General features: G+C 44.8%; 1 protein-coding gene across 1 annotated transcript in view; it reads left to right on the top strand.

Moving 5' to 3' along the window:
• GTF2A1L (general transcription factor IIA subunit 1 like) overlaps positions 1-17,535 on the top strand; it is a 693,354-nt gene that overhangs the window by 484,833 nt on the left and 190,986 nt on the right. Inside the window, exon 5 of the mRNA XM_085609369.1 lies at positions 3,899-3,992. Coding sequence (XP_085465495.1) covers positions 3,899-3,992 — 94 coding nt within the window. The remainder of the gene's footprint in view (positions 1-3,898; positions 3,993-17,535) is intronic.

The raw sequence follows: 17,535 nt of genomic DNA, 5'->3' as shown, positions 1-17,535 counted from the left end.
TACACATGGGCAAGCTCAGTTATGAATTATTATACATTTAATCTGGGCATTATAAACATCTACAATCAGTTTTTGTACCTTTGCAGCTTCCAAACAAAACAGCCATTTATGAACCTTATAGTTTAGCAAGAATGGATTCCACATACACCCTAATAAACATAGAACAAATGAATGAGGCCCTTTCACCTATTACCTAGTTTAATACATGGTGTCATTTCCACACATTTTATTAAATTTCATTCTCAAAATTGTCAGAAGTACAAACCCGTAGGCTGGTATGAAGCGATGCAAAATGCACAGTTGTTCCATTTATGGAAGCTTCCTTTTTTCCACATTTCTTTAAATGAAGAGGAGGATAACCCTATGTTTCAGTATAGCTAATTGAAAACATCCTTTGAGACACTTCCTTCTGTGCAACTGTTTAACCTTGTACAATATGTGCAGTGCTTCTATGTCGGGGTTGGATTGTATCTTGTATGTAAACCCCACTATGTCAATCCCTACACATCATGAATTTCTGAACAGCGGTTGTTATTTATTTTTAACTCATTTTACTTGGTGTCACCTGTTACCCAGCCAACCTTTCCTGATACTAGTTTCAAAAACAATACAGTCTTGTGGACGAACCTTGTATTCCCCTCATAAACATCTAATCAGTAGTGTTTCTTGGCCCCATATTAGTATGAAGTACAAGTGTTTTGATGACCTAAATAAACTATTGTAGGATTTATTACAAAAAGAAGTCCCTTTGACTTCTGCGGCCGAGGTATATAATCTGCGGACAGCCAGAAATGCTTCAGAAGTACAGTGGCTGTTGTATATGCAGTACCCCACACACATTGCTGATATTGTGCAAACAATATTATATTTATTTGTAACAACTGGTGCTGTGCATCTTTTTAAGAACATCAGATCTAGTTTGGTGACTGGTTTCAAAGCAGAGTTTTAAATAATTCCATCATTTTAACACTCCTTGTACGCCAGTATTTCTGAAGGAGTCACGTCCATTCTACTGCTAATCGGCCGTGGAATCATCATCGTCTTCTTTCTATTCCATCAAGGAAACCAACTTCATGGCACATGTGTATCCAGTTGAACAAAGATGCTGAGAAATTCTTGCTTGTTACATCGCACATGCTTGGTGATCTGAACTAACTGAAAAATGAATGCTAACCTTACGGAAAATGGACACTTTACGAGTAAGACCTGGGTTCTGGTGCATACATTGTCCTACTAAGATTATCCTGGCTTTAACACTAGAACAACTACTGGAACTACCTATTGCTTGTTTCCCACCTCGCCGCCAAGACTTGGAACACCCTCCCCCTCTGCCTACGACAGACCCAGGATCTGCTGACCTTCAGGAGACTTCTCAAGACCTGGCTGTTCGAGCAGTAGCACCCACCCTCCCCCCCCCCAGTGCCTTTAGACACTCACGGGTGAGTAGTGCGCTTTACAAATGGATTGATTGATTGATTACAAATGGATTGATTTCGCTGCAGAGGCCATGATTCAGCTACTACATGATCTCCATAAATGATGCCAAACACTATTTCTGACTCCCCAACATGAAGTGATGTATGACAGAGCAAGTGCACCCATGACATTTTTTGATACCTCGCGAAGAGTGGCTTGATGCACTGTTGGAATTTGAGCCCCCCAAAGTTGAGCTTCCATAATCATCTTTTGCCTCCATTGAACCCATGAGTGCTGAACCATCAAATGTGCAGATTTATGAGCATAGGTATTCCTTACCTGCCCTCTACAATGACCACACCTTTTCTGTCTATGTACCAGAGGAGATCGACATGCCCTCTGAGGAGCAGAAGAATAAACTATTATTTTCTCTAAAAAAATAATTATCATCACGCTGATTCTGGATCGACTGGGAAGAAGTCTCTTCTTTTTCACTGTTTTTTGTTGTTGTCGCTAATGTCTAATCGGGCCCATTCCATGCCATTGCTGGTAAATTTGGTCGCCAAATACACATTTCTCCATAAGATAATATGCACTAGTTGCTTGAAACTATGCAGGGCTTAAAGTAATCATTCTTCGGTTCAAATAAAAGCAGTTGTAATGTTGTTGAATTGTATTTTATCTTCATTCTGTAGAAGCAGAGGGTTACCCACAGTTGGATGTGCATTCCTAATGGAGAGCATAAATATCGGTATGCGTTAACATATTAACACATTAATCATCTCCCCATTTGATTTGTTACGCCACAGGGACACCATATTTGAACGTACAAGCTGGGGATCACGTAATGTCCCTAAAGTCTGGCTCCATTCCGGTCAGACTCTCAAATCCATCTTCTATCGTACTCCTTCCAAATTCTGTCATATCTGTGATAAATAATAATACCACAAATGTCGTCTTCTGTCCTTATTCGTTTAACTTAGAAAGGTACAGAAAGTGTCAAGGCGTTCTGATAATGACCCAGATCAATATGTTAAGGCCATCAAGAAATATCCATAGATAATTCATCAAAGAGGTGTAGTTCAAATTGACGTCTACTCTTCTCCTAATTTTCTTAGAGATACGTGTAGGACCCCTTCTTTGGTGCTTGTAATTTATAGACCACATTCCTAAAACTGTTAAAGGTCTTCATCCCTGATAACGTTTTAATATTTAAGGACCACAATTTGACCCCTTGGGAGAGAGGTCCTTCATCACAGATTAGCCTGCAAGGTACGGTTCAAAGACTATCTTGGTTATTGCCGGCATTTAGAGAAGCTGATAAGAAACAGTGTATCTGAGGAGAGCTGCTACCTCAGCGTATGTTTGTCTTTCGCAGAGTTCACTTCCTCCATGGCTCTTTTGATAACAGCCTCAGCTGTCAATAAGGTATGCAGTATGCAACTTCTTCTCATGAAACTTTAGTCCTCATGTAGCTCTTCTACATGCAGGAAACAGCCTTTACAATGGAAGCGTTACAACGCATGCCATTACAACACATGTTGTTACAACGCGAAAGGCTTGTTGCAGGGGGTTGAAGGTGTTGGAGTTAACTCCAACACGTTCCCTACTGTTACACTCACTGGAGTCGGAATAGTAAATTATACTATTTCAACTTCCAGCGCGCCCCCGACAGCAAGTTGGGGTAAAGGTATGTGTTGTAACGGCATGCGTTGTAATGGCATGCATTGTAACGTCATACAACCTAAATACTTTCCTAGGGTAGCGCATAGAAGTAGGGTTAGAGTGTTAGGCTTTTAGATGACAGTTTAATCATTTTAGAAAAGTTCCTTTTATTCTTCTTGTTTGAAATGTGCTTCCTTGGTGTTTTTCTGATTTCCTGTGTGATTGTAGATGTACTAAGTAACAGGTTCACTCTGTTCTAATAAAGACTTTTAGTTAAAAGCGTCTGCTCTTCTTAGTGCTATGTGTGTGATACTGTGAAAAGTGAAATAGGCTTATTGTTGCCACAAGGCCCCTGGTCCCTTTTCGGGGATTGTTCATAACCCAAAAGCAATGATTTAACTTCCTGTGTATTTAGTTGAGATCTGCAAGACTACAATTACCTATCTTTCACATTCAGCGCTGGCGCATTGAACTAAGTTTACCTAGGTCACCTGTGGGTGGGAAAGCAAACCTTGTAGAACTACGTCAAAATCGTAGCTTATATAACTCGGGTGAATATTAATGCTATTGTTTGGTACTTACAGGTTTCCCAACATGATTTCTCTGAATCAAAAATGAGTGCCAAATTCAAACCATGAAAAAGCACTGTAGTCATTTTTTGTTACATTGTCCAGCTGTAGCTTGCAGGTTTATTCTAGAGTAATTTAGCAGTCAGCACTTAAGAGTTGATTGAATGTGTGTTACTGCTCTAAGTAGCCGAGGCAAAATTATGTGCTGAAAATAAAAACACATTCTTTTCTTTTCCAACTGTTTGTAGAGACCTTCAAGGTCGAGTACAGCTTTTACTCTTCCTCCTGGAATCAGTTATCCCATCCATGTACCAGCTGGAGTCACGCTGCAAACAGCATCTGGTAAGAATGCATTTATGAAGGTTTATTTTGACTGTTACGTTTTACCCTTCTGGAACAAATAGTTGAAAAAAGCCAATCAGTAAGCACATAAGATATTGCATTGGTAGTTAATAAAAACATTTGCAATAATAAAACAGGCTGCACAAAACAGAATTGAACAGGTTGGAGTGGTATCGGTCTTGTGGTACGTAACATAAACGCAGTTAATGAGATTCCATTTAGGCTTGTGCTATAACAAATAGTAGAACATGAATGTACAAACTAATGAGTAGCCAAAAAGTGAAAATTCTAGGCGGGGGCTTATGCAGTGTACCAAGATTGCTTGGCCAGAGCTCCACACACACCTTTACAGAGTACAATTACGTCATTTAATCTACTTTTAACCTACGAAAGCTGTCAAATCATCACAAACTCCAGTAAGCTTCCTAATAAAAATTCTGTTTTTGTCTGAAAAACACTACTTCGCGCAGTTTGTAATCATCATCCTTAAAAGGAAAAGCAAGTGTTTTTTCAGAGACAGAGGAATGTAAGAGTCCAATGTGAGATCCGCCCATTTTTCATCCCACAGGTAAGAATGAAGTCTAAAAACCATGCTTTGGTCATAGCTATTCTTGATGGTGAGTCAACCCAAGTAGGTAGTGCATCTGCTAAGACCACAAGAGAATATTTCAAGAATGTCTAGCCAGATTTGTGTCAAGTTTCTGGAATGGGTAAAAGTATTTTACTTTTGACTGACTTTGAAAGTGGAAACAACATAGGTGAATTGATTAGCTGAGAATGCGTGAGGTGAACGAGGCAAGGTCGCACTCTCCTACTTTTGTTATTTGCATTGCATTAGAGTTTTTTGCAAGACTGGGGGAATAATGACAGGTGCTACAAACCACATCATTTTGTTTTATGCAAAAGGTGCACTGATTTTTCTTAAGCACCCAGAGGTGTCTGAACCAATGCTTTTATTCGAATTGGAATAGTTTGAGATGATATTGGGACTGCAGATCAACCAGGAGAAGTGCAGATTATTCCTACTGGATGGGTTAGTTTCAGATGTCACAAATTGAATCCCCAGTGTTAGATATTCAGTTTGTGTCTGTAGTGGAAGAAGGAGTGATTTCGGTATCACAGGGTCTAGGTGCAGGCTTCAGTGACTGAAGAGCTAAATTCGATTTTTGGACCATCTTCCTGTTGCAAAATGGCCCTCTCTGAAAGGTCACCCCAAACCTATTGCCTTCCTCCTCCTCTTTTTCTGACATTTTTTCTATTGGCCTTAGGACTCTGAGCACTTTACCACTGTTGACCAGTGCTAAAGTGCATGTGCTTCTCCCGTAAATGTGGTGACATTGGTCTATACACAAATGATGTAGTTAGTTAACTTGCAAGTCACTTGTAAAATGATATACCATATACCGAGGACTGTAATCTAAATGCTATAAGTGGGCCTGCAGCACTGGTTGTGTAGCCCTTCAAACCTGTCGCAGGACTGCCATTACAAGGCCTCTGTGTGCAGTTTAATGCCACTTCAACTTGACATTTAAAAACGCGTGCCAAGACTGAAAGTGTCTTTTTATTACACATAAGGTCACCTCTAAGGTAGGCCCTAGATAGCCCTAAGGGCAGGATGCTGTGTAACTAAAAAGTAGGACATGTACTGTTAAGATTTGCATTTCCCAATTCGTTTCCCAGTACTGTGAGGTGTACTCCATTCTTAGACTAGCATTGGGAATTCCTTTAAACACTTTAAAGCTGTAATTCCTGATCAGAAAAGAATAGTTGCATCATGTTTTATATATTTGGAATGGGAATTACTGGTAAAGTTGGATTTAATATTTCTGTTTTAGAAATGCCACTTTTTATAAAGTGGACATCTCTCTGCTCTTCTCTGTATGCCTCACAGCCTGTCCCCAGTACACATCAGGGTGGTGGTCAATGGCAGACAGTAGGGGTGAGCAAGAGGACCTGGAGCCTGAAAGAGTAGCCCAGGTGTCTGCCAGAAAGAGGAGGGGTGGGGCGTGGGAAACCCACCCCAAAAGATCCCACGGTCTGGGAGGAGGCAGACCTTGAGGGGTAGGCCCCGGAACCCACAGGGGAACAAGTGGCCGAACTGGGAGACCTACCTGAGCTGACCCCTTGGCAGCAGGAGGGTGGTTCTATCTGGGAGGAATTCTGCCACAAGCAGATGGAGTGCCCTACTCTATTTGGTTTGTGGAAGTAGGCTGCAAACTAGGTTCTGGTGATCAGTCTGGATCACATTGGATCTACTGGGAGAATGGTCTCCTGCATAGTGAGCCTTAGGTTGCTGAGCCTGGGCCAGCTCGTGTGCTGGTGGTACCCCAGCACTATAGAGCCTTCCCACTGGGTTTGGCTCATGATGTGCCTTTGGCAGGACATTTGGGGCACGACAAGACCTTTTACAATATTGTCACCCACTTCTTTTGGCCCCCAATGCAAAGGCAATCTGATGCACACTGTAGGTATTGCAAACTTGCCAGGCAAGTGGTAAAGGTGGGTGGAAGGTGAAGGCTCCTCTCCAACCTTTTCCAGTGGTGAGCACCCCTTTTGAGCGGGTCGGAATTAATAATGTGGTGCCCCTGGACCCCAAGACAGCCTTAGGCAACAGGTACATCCTGGTCTTGGTGAACCATGCCACGCGGTACCCAGAGGATGTTCCTCTCAGGACAATCACAGCCCCTGTGGGGAATCGTGCATTGATGGGGGATCTTTCACTGATGGGTTTCCCCAGAGAAGTGGTATCTGACTGGGCACACACTTGATATATAAGTATCTGATGTCTCTATTGGAGGAGTGTTGTGTAACCAAAAGTTCACCACTCCTTACCATCCCCAAGGGAATGGGTTGGTCAAGCGATGCAGCCGAATCCTGAAAGGCATGATCAAGGGTCTTGGAGACCCCTTGAGGGATAAGTGAGATGTGCTCTTGCCATTCCTAATGTTTGCTTACAAAGAGGAAGAGCAGAAATCCTTAGGGCTCAGTCCCTTTGAATTGCTGTATGGGCATCCTGTAACATGTCCTCTCAGTCTGGTGAAATAAGGCTGGGAGAAAGCTCCCAGGAAAACCTCCCCAGGATGTATTTAGCTGCATGCTGGCCTTCAAGACCAGACTGCGCGCTTCATGAAGCTCACTCAAGAGAACCTAGAAGCCAGCCAGGAGGAGATGAAATGCTGTTATGACCAGAATGCCACTCTGGTAGAGTGTCAACCTGGCTAAAAAGTGTGGGTCATGGCCACAGTAGACACTTGTGCTCTCCAAGACAAGTGGTCTGGGCCTTTTGAGGTGGTGGGGCGCAAGAGTAAAGTCACCTACCTGGTAAACTTGCAGACTACAAAGAACCCTTTGCAGGTCCTGCATGCGGAGTGCCTCCAGCCTCACTTTGAGAGGTCTGAAGTGAACGTGCTCTTGGCGACAGATGATGGAAGAGGAGAGTGAGCCTCTTCTTGACCTCCTGACTATCAAGGAGAAAGATGGGTCAGTGGATGGAGTGAATCTCTTCCACAACCCTGGCCCCAGAGCAGCAGAGGAACTGTCGCCAGGTGATGGGACAGTTTGCCATACTGTCCTCCCTGACCCCAGCGTCACCCATTGGTTCGTCCATGACGTGGACAGGGGGCAGCCTTCCTCTGAAACACAACATTTACAGGTTGACTGACCGTGTCAAAGCCAGCATAAAGAAGTTTCTAAGATGTTGGCATTAGTAGTGATCAAGTCATCCCGCAGTCCTTGGGCCAGCCCATTGGTCTTGGTTCCAAAAGCTGCTGCTGCCTCACATGAACTTCGGTTCTATGTGGACTACCATAGGCTCACGGCCATCACCGGGACTGAAGCGCACCCCATCCCCAGAGCAGATGAGCTCCTAGATCGTTTGAGAGCAGCCAAGTTCCTCAGTACGTTTGTTTTAACGTCTGGGTACTGGCAGATTGTTTTAACTTATGGGGCCAAAGAGAGGTCTGCATTCTCAATGCCAGAGGAGCACCACCAGTTCCTGGTCATGCCCTTTGGGTTGAAGAACATTCCTGCCACCTTTCGGAGACTGGTCAACCAGGTGTTGTCTGAGCTGGAGGAATTCAGCACCACCTACCTGGAGGATATTGCAGTGTTCAGCTCAAGCTGGGAGGAGCACTTGCATTACATCCGTGAAGTGTTGAAGGCGGGCCTCACTATCAAGGCCAGTAGTTGCCGGATAGGGCAGGGGTCTGTAGTGTACTTAGGGCACCAGGGACTAAGCGGCCTGATGGCGCCCCTACACCTTAAGATAGACACCTATCTGGCGTGGGTGCCCCCAAAGAGCCAGACTGAGGTGAGAGCCTTCTTAGGTCTCAACGGCTATTACAGGAAGTATATCAAAGGATATGGCACTATTGTTGCCCCCTTGACTGAGGTTACTTCCAGGAAGTACCCAAGGAAAGTAATATGGACTGATGCCTGTCAGACCGTTTTTGGTGCCCTTATATCTGCAATGTGCATGACACCCATGCTCAAGGCACCCATTTTCTCCCAAGAATTTGTTGTGCAGACGGATGCTTCAGAGCATGGTGTGGGTGCAGTTCTCTCCCAACTGAACAATGAGGGCCTGGCCCAACCTGTAGTTTTCATTAGTAGGAGGCTACTTCCCAGGGAACAGAGGTAGAATGCAATTAAGCAAGATGCTTTTGCTGTGGTCTGGGCACTGAAGAAGCCAAGACCCTTCTTATTTGAGACTCACTTCCAGGTTATGATGACCACAGGCCCCTCAGATGGTTTATACAAATGAGGGGTGAAAGCCCAAAACTGTTGAGATGGGCCAGTTCCCTACAGGGGATAGGCTTTATGGTGGAACACCCCCCTGGTAAAGAGCATGCCAATGCTGATGGTCTGTCCAGATTCTTCTGCCTTAGTGAAGAGAACTCCCAGGAGGGTGGGTAGTTCACCCTACTTTTCAGCTGAAGGGGAGCCCTGTTAGACTTGGCATCCTTGGTGTGGTTTCCCCTGCCATTTTGCCTTTACCTCCTGCATTTTTTAACTGTGCTGGATTTCGTTTTTGCTGGCTTGTTTTACAGAAACCAGGGAACCCAATTAATGGCCAGGGACCTTGGGTACAAACTGTTTTAAGGAACAACGGTCCCTAACAAAGAATTTGCAAAAAATTCATATGTATAGAGATACAATGATCCAAACAACCCCTCCGATACCGAAAGGAAGAGGCCACACGGGGAATTGCCTCGGAAGCGCTTTATTTAAACAGCATACTGGCATAATGCATTTCGGCTTACAACAGCCTTCTTCGGATGCCTCTGTTTATTCACGGTGCTGACTCACCTGCGCTTTTGTAGAGTCCTGCATCCCCCCATTGCCGGGAGCGCATACAGTCCATGATCACATGTCTGCCCATCAGTAGCAGTGTTGTAAACACTGCAACTCCCAGAAATCACCTTGCCGGGACCGATGTTGCATGAGGAGTGTGTTGGTAATTACGTCCAGATAGGATAGTGCTGGGCAGGACAAAGCGCAAAGTGGCCGGTTTGGAAAGTCCTGAATGATGAAATATCAAAAAGAGCTTCCTTCGGCCCCCGTATACGTTCCAGCCTTGTTGAGATGAGTATCCGCCAGGCTGTGAACAGGAAAGCAATGTGACCTGTTGCTCGCAAAGTTACGAGCTGCATTTCACAGCAGCACCTGCATATCTCACTCGTAGAGGCGGGCTGAGTTGAATCCAATACCTCGGGAACAAAAGAAACTGCAACAGCAGACACCAGTAATCCCTCAGCCAACTTGCGGGACGGGGCCTCTTGACACGCCTCTGGCCGGCGCGAAAACATCCAAACAACCCCTCCAATACCGAAAGGAAGAGGCCACACGGGGAATTGCCTCTGAAGCGCTTTATTTAAACAGCATACTGGCATAATGCATTTCGGCTTACAACAGCCTTCTTCGGATGCCTCTGTTTATTCACGGTGCTGACTCACCTGCGCTTTTGTAGAGTCCTGCACACCCCATTGCCGGGAGCGCATACAGTCTATGATCACATGTCTGCCCATCAGTAGCAGTGTTGTAAACACTGCAACTCCCAGAAATCACCTTGCCGGGACCGATGTTGCATGAGGAGTGTGTTGGTAATTACGTCCAGATAGGATAGTGCTGGGCAGGACAAAGCGCAAAGTGGCCGGTTTGGAAAGTCCTGAATGATGAAATATCAAAAAGAGCTTCCTTCGGCCCCCGTATACGTTCCAGCCTTGTTGAGATGAGTATCCGCCAGGCTGTGAACAGGAAAGCAATGTGACCTGTTGCTCGCAAAGTTACGAGCTGCATTTCACAGCAGCACCTGCATATCTCACTCGTAGAGGCGGGCTGAGTTGAATCCAATACCTCGGGAACAAAAGAAACTGCAACAGCAGACACCAGTAATCCCTCAGCCAACTTGCGGGACGGGGCCTCTTGACACGCCTCTGGCCGGCGCGAAAACATCCAAACAACCCCTCCAATACCGAAAGGAAGAGGCCACACGGGGAATTGCCTCTGAAGCGCTTTATTTAAACAGCATACTGGCATAATGCATTTCGGCTTACAACAGCCTTCTTCGGATGCCTCTGTTTATTCACGGTGCTGACTCACCTGCGCTTTTGTAGAGTCCTGCACACCCCATTGCCGGGAGCGCATACAGTCTATGATCACATGTCTGCCCATCAGTAGCAGTGTTGTAAACACTGCAACTCCCAGAAATCACCTTGCCGGGACCGATGTTGCATGAGGAGTGTGTTAGTAATTACGTCCAGATAGGATAGTGCTGGGCAGGACAAGGTGATACAATGATGTCTATATTTTTGGCTGTCCAACTCGACGACATCTTTTAATGAAAAGTAAAAGAAAACATACAAGTGGGGACATATATATCTTTAGATTGGAAAAAGCTCAGGCAATACAGGAAGGCGTAGCCGACAAAAACTAGTTACTAGGTGAACAGAGAATATAATAGAGCACCTTAGCACATGTTACTACAAAATATACAGTTATGTCCGAGTGCAAAAAGTTGACAACGTTTTGATCCCTTTAACTTAATGCTGGGATCATCTTCAGGACAAAACAAATAGGTGCCTGAGGCAATTGCCTGTTGAACGAGATTCTGAAAGGAGGGAGGAAAAGAGAGACGAAAAGGAGAAAAGAAAGGAAAAAGTGGGGGATTAAAATTGGGAGAATAGAAACTCCTCAACGAAGTTATTACACGTGAATAGTGAGGCATGCTTCAGTTATTTGATAAGGACTGTGTTTATTAAAGTTTCAACCATCTGAGCATGCAGCAGTTCGAGGGGGTGATCTATACTAGGAATTCAACTGGAATCCATGCATTAATGCGAAATAGCGGTGGTAAAGACGTTTGCAGTGATGAGGAATTACCTCGGGCTCAAATCGGGGAGGAATGCTAGGTCCAGGTTGACCTGAGAATTGAATTGGGAGCGCTGTGGAGGTGAAAATAATTCCTTTAGAATTGGGAAGAGTAAGTGTGATTGGCGTAAAGGTGAATTGTGAATAATTACAAACCGCTTAGTCCTGTGGAGAAGAGGGAGTTCAGCGAACCGCAAATTATTACAGCCACTGGAATGTCCTGCGTGAATTGTGGAATTCTATGGTTCGTTTCGACAAACTAGACCAGCCAAATAAAAGATGGTGTCCTGTTGACAGCCAAAAATGTAGACATCATTGCATCTCATTATATATGAATTTTCACAAATGTGTTTTGTTAGGGACCGTTCTTTAAAACTGCTTGTATGCTTTGGGCACTTTGCCACTGCTGATCAGTGTGCAAAGGCAGTATAAGGTACTGTTAAAAAACCATCAATCACGTTATACAGAGATCGATGTTAGCGGTATATTTTCATTCTCCGCTTCGTTTATTTGTAACGTGACAGCATCATAATCGGGTTTGCTGTAATGCTTTCTCCACCTGGAGAACGTACCACTGGTTGTATTGGTAGTGATCGTAGATAAAAAAGAGAGTGAATTCTAGTGATGTGATATATGGTGAAAAAGATATATTTAAAAATCCCACGGAGCCAGTAAAAAATCTTTAATTGCACTGGATGTAGGAGGAGTTAGTAAGTCTTCGATGTGCACACAAGGGTGAATTAGGACCCTGTGCATTCTAAAAAAGTGTCCATAAAAAAGGTCGAAATGTTTCAGCCCTTCTTATGCCCCGGAGGGTCAAACGGGCTTTCTTCAGGACCTAAGAAGTGAGGAAGACCCTAGTATTCACAGGGTCTTGCGGTGAGGAGAGATGGATTAGTTAGTCCCAAGAGTAACTGTTCATTTGAACCTATAATTGTTGTTCCGAACAGTAAAGGTGGGGAAGAGAGTGGGGGGAAGAAAACAGACCTTATTATTGCATTTAGAATGGTGGAAGGAGGTGTCACTAACACCATAGCTGCAGAGGTTTCAGATTGCTTTGTGTGACATTTTCATAATTTCACTGTATTTATGAGTGACATTTCAGCGACTGAGTGGCACTTTCTTGCGAGCAAAATCAAGCAAAGAAGATGAGGGAAACATAAATATCAGAAATTACACCCCTCCCTTCTCCTTTGGAGTTCATGAGTGACTATTTTTTTTAAACACTGAAAAGATTGCTTTCTTTCAGCACGGCACCGGAGGAAGTCCGATATTTTGAGATCCTGCCTCAGCAGAGATGGTTGTAATATCTTGTCTGCTCTCTCAATGGTCATCATGAGGACAGGAAGCAAACTGGCGGCACACAGGGAGTGGCATTTCACTGTTGGCTGGCGAGGGGGCGAAGTATTATAAGGTAGAAACTAAAGTGTACTCGTAGAGGAGTCACTGCCGGTCAACGCTACTCATATGGTACTTGCAGCAGCGGACTGAATGTCTGCACTCATAATCTGTGCTCATTCACCTGCAACCCACTGAATTTACATTCTCTAATTTATATATACTCACAGACAAAAATCTGTGCATCGACCTCTACACACCTGAGTTTATCGATGAATGTGCACTCCTACTCTTGCCTTCACTGCACATGTGAGATTACCACGAAACCTGAACCTTGTGAATGGGGCCTGCACAAATGACATCCCAGGTTACCACATTACACACACAGGATTATCTCTAAATGTGTACACACATACCTGTGAGCCAGCATTCCGATATTGAAGCAGAGGCATTTTAGGCGGGACACAGCTACAATAAAGCCATTTTTTGCTTCCAAAATCGTGGGTCTCTGGCCTGAGTAGGGTCTGTTATCATCTGTGCATATTTTACTCACCTCAAATGCGTGGCAAGGGATGTGCAACATAAACTATGGCTGATTGAAGCCTCATAGAGCATGCAAATAACCGACTTTAGACGTTGTTTGTAACAAAATAACAAACACATTGGTAAAAACACTTCAGTTCTGCTCCTCCAAAACCATCTTATTTATATATTTCATCTTTTTGTTTACCTATAGCTGAGCAGCGTCGCAACTCTACTAAGCCCAGAGCAAAGCCCCTTAAGCTTTCCGAATCTTCAGGCCTTGCAATGACCCAGTCTGTGGTTGAATGCACGCACGGCCATGAGGATGGACTTGCAAAACATTCCCTTATTCTGGCTAAATCACCCAATCTGGCTAGACCTAAAAACTGTGGCTCATGCCCTGTGACTGGTGCTACTTTAAAGCGCTTCTTCGGTTCAGGTTCGCACTGTATAAAAGTGCAAAAACAGATAACAAAGAATATCAGAGGCAAGTGTTGCCAAAACATGGAAACTAGAGCTCCTATACTGGGAAGAACTGTAACTGAAACTGTTTTAAAGTTTTATCAGCACTGCAGCCACATGGTGTTAATCAAAACTCGGGTGGCTGGTACTTACGAGCTGTTTGCCGCACGCCTCCTTAGTCCAGGTTTGTTCTCTGAGTCTGTTGCTGTCTGGTGGCAGACTGTCTTGAGCTGCCGCGGCAACCGCAGGTCACCGACTCCATGACGTGAGCTTGGTAATGAATAGTTGAATTCACCGTGGGCTCACAAGATTTTTGACAGCACACGACGCCGGCCCTGCCAGGTGCGTGGAACAGGCAGTGCTGCGAGTACCATGATTGCGACTGTGCGTACAAACCAGTAGCCAGTCTGAACCCTTCCTCCCAAAACAACCTCCCTGCCTTCGGTAGCAGGACATGATGTCCCTGACGACGCCAGACTAATGGATGTATGATCACACTGGGCACTACCGTGACGTCCGGCAGTGAGAGCCGCGCCACGGAAAATGTTCCCAATTAAACATTGTTGCCCAGTGCAGTGAGCCTGCCAGCAACCTTAACTCAGCTGAAAGACTATGCCTTCACCGGGAACAGCACGTGCAGTCTTGGGCGGCACGCCGCCAGCTGCCACTCTCTCCATGATATAGTTAGGCATTGCTTCAGTGAGGCTGCTGAGATACTATGCATATGCGTGACAATGCATTTCAGTGCTGTGATGCAGAGCACCACACTTAAAGGCGTTAGTCTAACGCCTGATGCGAGGTACTTAGAAGAACTGTAGCACCTGAATAGTCTGTGTCTGCCCTGCACAATGCTGTCCCCACCTCCTGTAGTGCAGCTGGACCAGGGAGGACAGAACTGTTTTTACTGAGCTCAGAGATTTTGGAAGCAAAGACTACAAAGAGAAAATGGGGTATAAGTATTGGACCTAAACCCCAGAACTTTAGATCACTTCTGGAACTAAGACTACCGTGCCAAGAAGAGCTGCCAAGAGGAGTACTGCCCCTATGCTGTGTGTTGCTTTGTTGGATTGGCCTGCAGTTGCTGCTTCTGTCTGTGGGCAGAGGGAAGGACTGAACGCTTTCCCTGCTGTGGTATCCTGCTTGAAAAAGATCTCCAAGAGCTTGATGTAGAGATTGCCTCCTGTTCTGAAGTCTCAGAGACGCAAAGACGTCACCTGAAGCGTCCTTGAACTTCATTGCTGGGAGTTCTGACCTGCCAGGTGGTGCCAACTCAAGTTCTGGTCCCTTGGAGGTTGTTTCTGCTGCAAAGAACTAAAGAAACCTGAAAATGAACGTATCTCTCTTCCAGCTCCTGGTTTTCCGACACAGCGCCACTGTGCGGAAAGAATTTCCATGCACCGCCGCTGTGCTATCAAAGAATCAATGCAGCACCTGTCAGCAGCTGAAAAATCCGCTGCACGCCGAGTCCAGTGCACCGACCTTCAAATTCTGGGATTACTGAACCGACACCAGCCCTACTGTGTGAATGAAAGAATTAACGCATTGTGGCACCGTGGCTGAAGGAAATCAACGCAGTGTCTGTTTTGCTGCCACTGCGTCAACCTCCAGCTCACCTGTGTGGCAAATTTACCAAGGCATCACCCGTAGACCGTAATTGTCTTAGAATCGACGCATCACTTCCCCTTACAGTCCGGATTCGATGCAACACTTCTCCTGCATGCAGCAGATCTACATGGCCTCCCAGACGACTCTTGAACCGACGCATAGCTGTGTGTTTAGACTCTTCCCTTCTCTGCGGCTGTTTGGCCTTGTGAATTTTGACTCCTCATCTAAAGGTACATTGTGTAAAATCAAGGATCAATAGATTTCTGTGGACAGAATTGCTTGAAACCTTTTAAAAGTGATATTCTGATATACATGTACGTTTGATTTTTTTTTGTTTTGGTCTTGCTTGGTTTAGATAAGTACTTTATTTTTCTAAACTGGTGTGGTGTCATTTGTTGTGTTTTCACTGTGTTACTGTGTGTTTGGGTACAAATACTTTTCACATTGGGATAAGCCTGTCTGCTCGTGCGAAGCTACCAAGGTGGTGAGCATGGATTATCTAGAGGATGTAACTCGTTTAGCCTGACTAGAAGAAAGGGTCCCTACTTGGACAACGTGCAGGCTACTGCCAACTAGAGACCCCCAATTCTATCACTCTACTAATCCAGCTGGGGCTTTACCTTCATCAGGGAACAGACCGTGAAATAGGAGGCATATTTTAAGAATATGACTTCTGTCCCAGGCTCAAAAGAATTCAAATTTGTTCCTTCGGATCACTGGTCCTCTTCTGCACTACCTGATGAGGCCCACTCTGCTCCATAGTGGCAAGACTTCACATTTACTGCTGGACTCATAACCACAGCTTCATGAGTGCTAACAGTGATGAAAGAGAATTGTGGCCTCTTTCTGCCATTGCATCATTGATTAACTCAAGACCTTGGGCACTGGACAGACAGACTTTCCCTTTTAAAGGCAGTAATTGCTCCACAATGGAGCCAGGATATTATTCCCACTAGTTCCCTGTATGGACAAAGAGATCAAGATTTTATGTTATGTGGATGTGTGCCGCCTTGCAATTACCCATGAGGGTATCCAGGTACTTGAGCAGGTGTGTAGGGACTAGGTCCTGCAGAGTTAGGAGCCAGGTGTTCCGCTTGTTGCATAATTCAAGAATAAAGGAGGAGGCTCTGATGTGTTGAGGGAGGTTCTTCCGGATTTTAGGTGCGATGTAAGAAAATTAGGAACCTCGAGTTATGGTTTTGTGGTGTGTGTGCGAGTGAGAGTGTGGTTGGTCATAGGTATCTTGTTGGCTGCTGAAAGTGTATGCAGTTCTTTAGATAGACTAGTGCACTGCTGTGTGGTACTTTTTATGCACATGCTAGGTGCTTCGCTTACCTGCCTATGGGGCGCCAGTGAAGCTCTCTGAGGTGTGGTGAGATGCATGTGCTAAGTGGGCAGGTGAGTATGGGTCTGGAGTCTGTGCCGGAGCTGTTTGAAGATTCCGGCATAAAGTGTATTGCCTTAATCAAGTCTACTATGACAAAGATGCTTACATAAGCTCAGTAATGGCATCAGTAAAAACCAATAAATAGCTATACTCAGTGGTTCTTTATAATCTGTTTTCTATTTACTTATCTGGGAGAGGATAACAGAAAGTTATTCTGGTTCACCTTGACAAACTAGCTTTACCAAGGCATACAAACTGCTTTTCAGTCTCAATACTGCCCCTTGAACTTTTCTCACAGACCATGGCCCTAGTGATGCACATTCTGCAATAGCAGAAGACATGTAGGTCTGTACAGGTGTCATCAGACAGCTTTAAAAGATAATATAGAGTAAGGGCTATGATACGAGTGCCTTTATTAATACTTGGGCTCTCTGCGAATAACCCAAAAGCCTCTTTGATTGATTTAGTTCATAAGGATGATTCTTCACTCCAGTCTTGCAGAGTTCTTAACTCCTCTAGATAGGGTGACAAAAGTCTCCCAAGCAGTGAATCGGTTGTCATCCACTGGGACTGGCGCAGCTGTTGGTTCCAGAGGCTTCAGGGACAACAAAGTCTGCATAGAGGTTGTACACTATACCAACCTCAACATGTTTCCCTGCAACTCTGTCTGGTTCACCACTGGGTTTACTTCCTGGATGATCTTTCGAAGTCATCACTGGATCTGAGCTTTGAGTGGTGGGCTGCTGACTTTGAGATCAATGGTGCTGATGATCAACACAAAGAATACAGTTGCCCTTGTCAGTGTCCAAAAACATTCCCATCTATGTTTTTTTTAAAAAAATGATCTTGGGGAATGGGCAT

This window comes from Triturus cristatus, chromosome 6 (assembly GCF_964204655.1).
Source record: "Triturus cristatus chromosome 6, aTriCri1.1, whole genome shotgun sequence".
Classification (NCBI taxonomy): domain Eukaryota; kingdom Metazoa; phylum Chordata; class Amphibia; order Caudata; family Salamandridae; genus Triturus; species Triturus cristatus.
The sequence above is the reverse complement of the archived record's forward strand: the minus strand, read 5'-3'. Positions and strand labels throughout refer to the sequence as shown.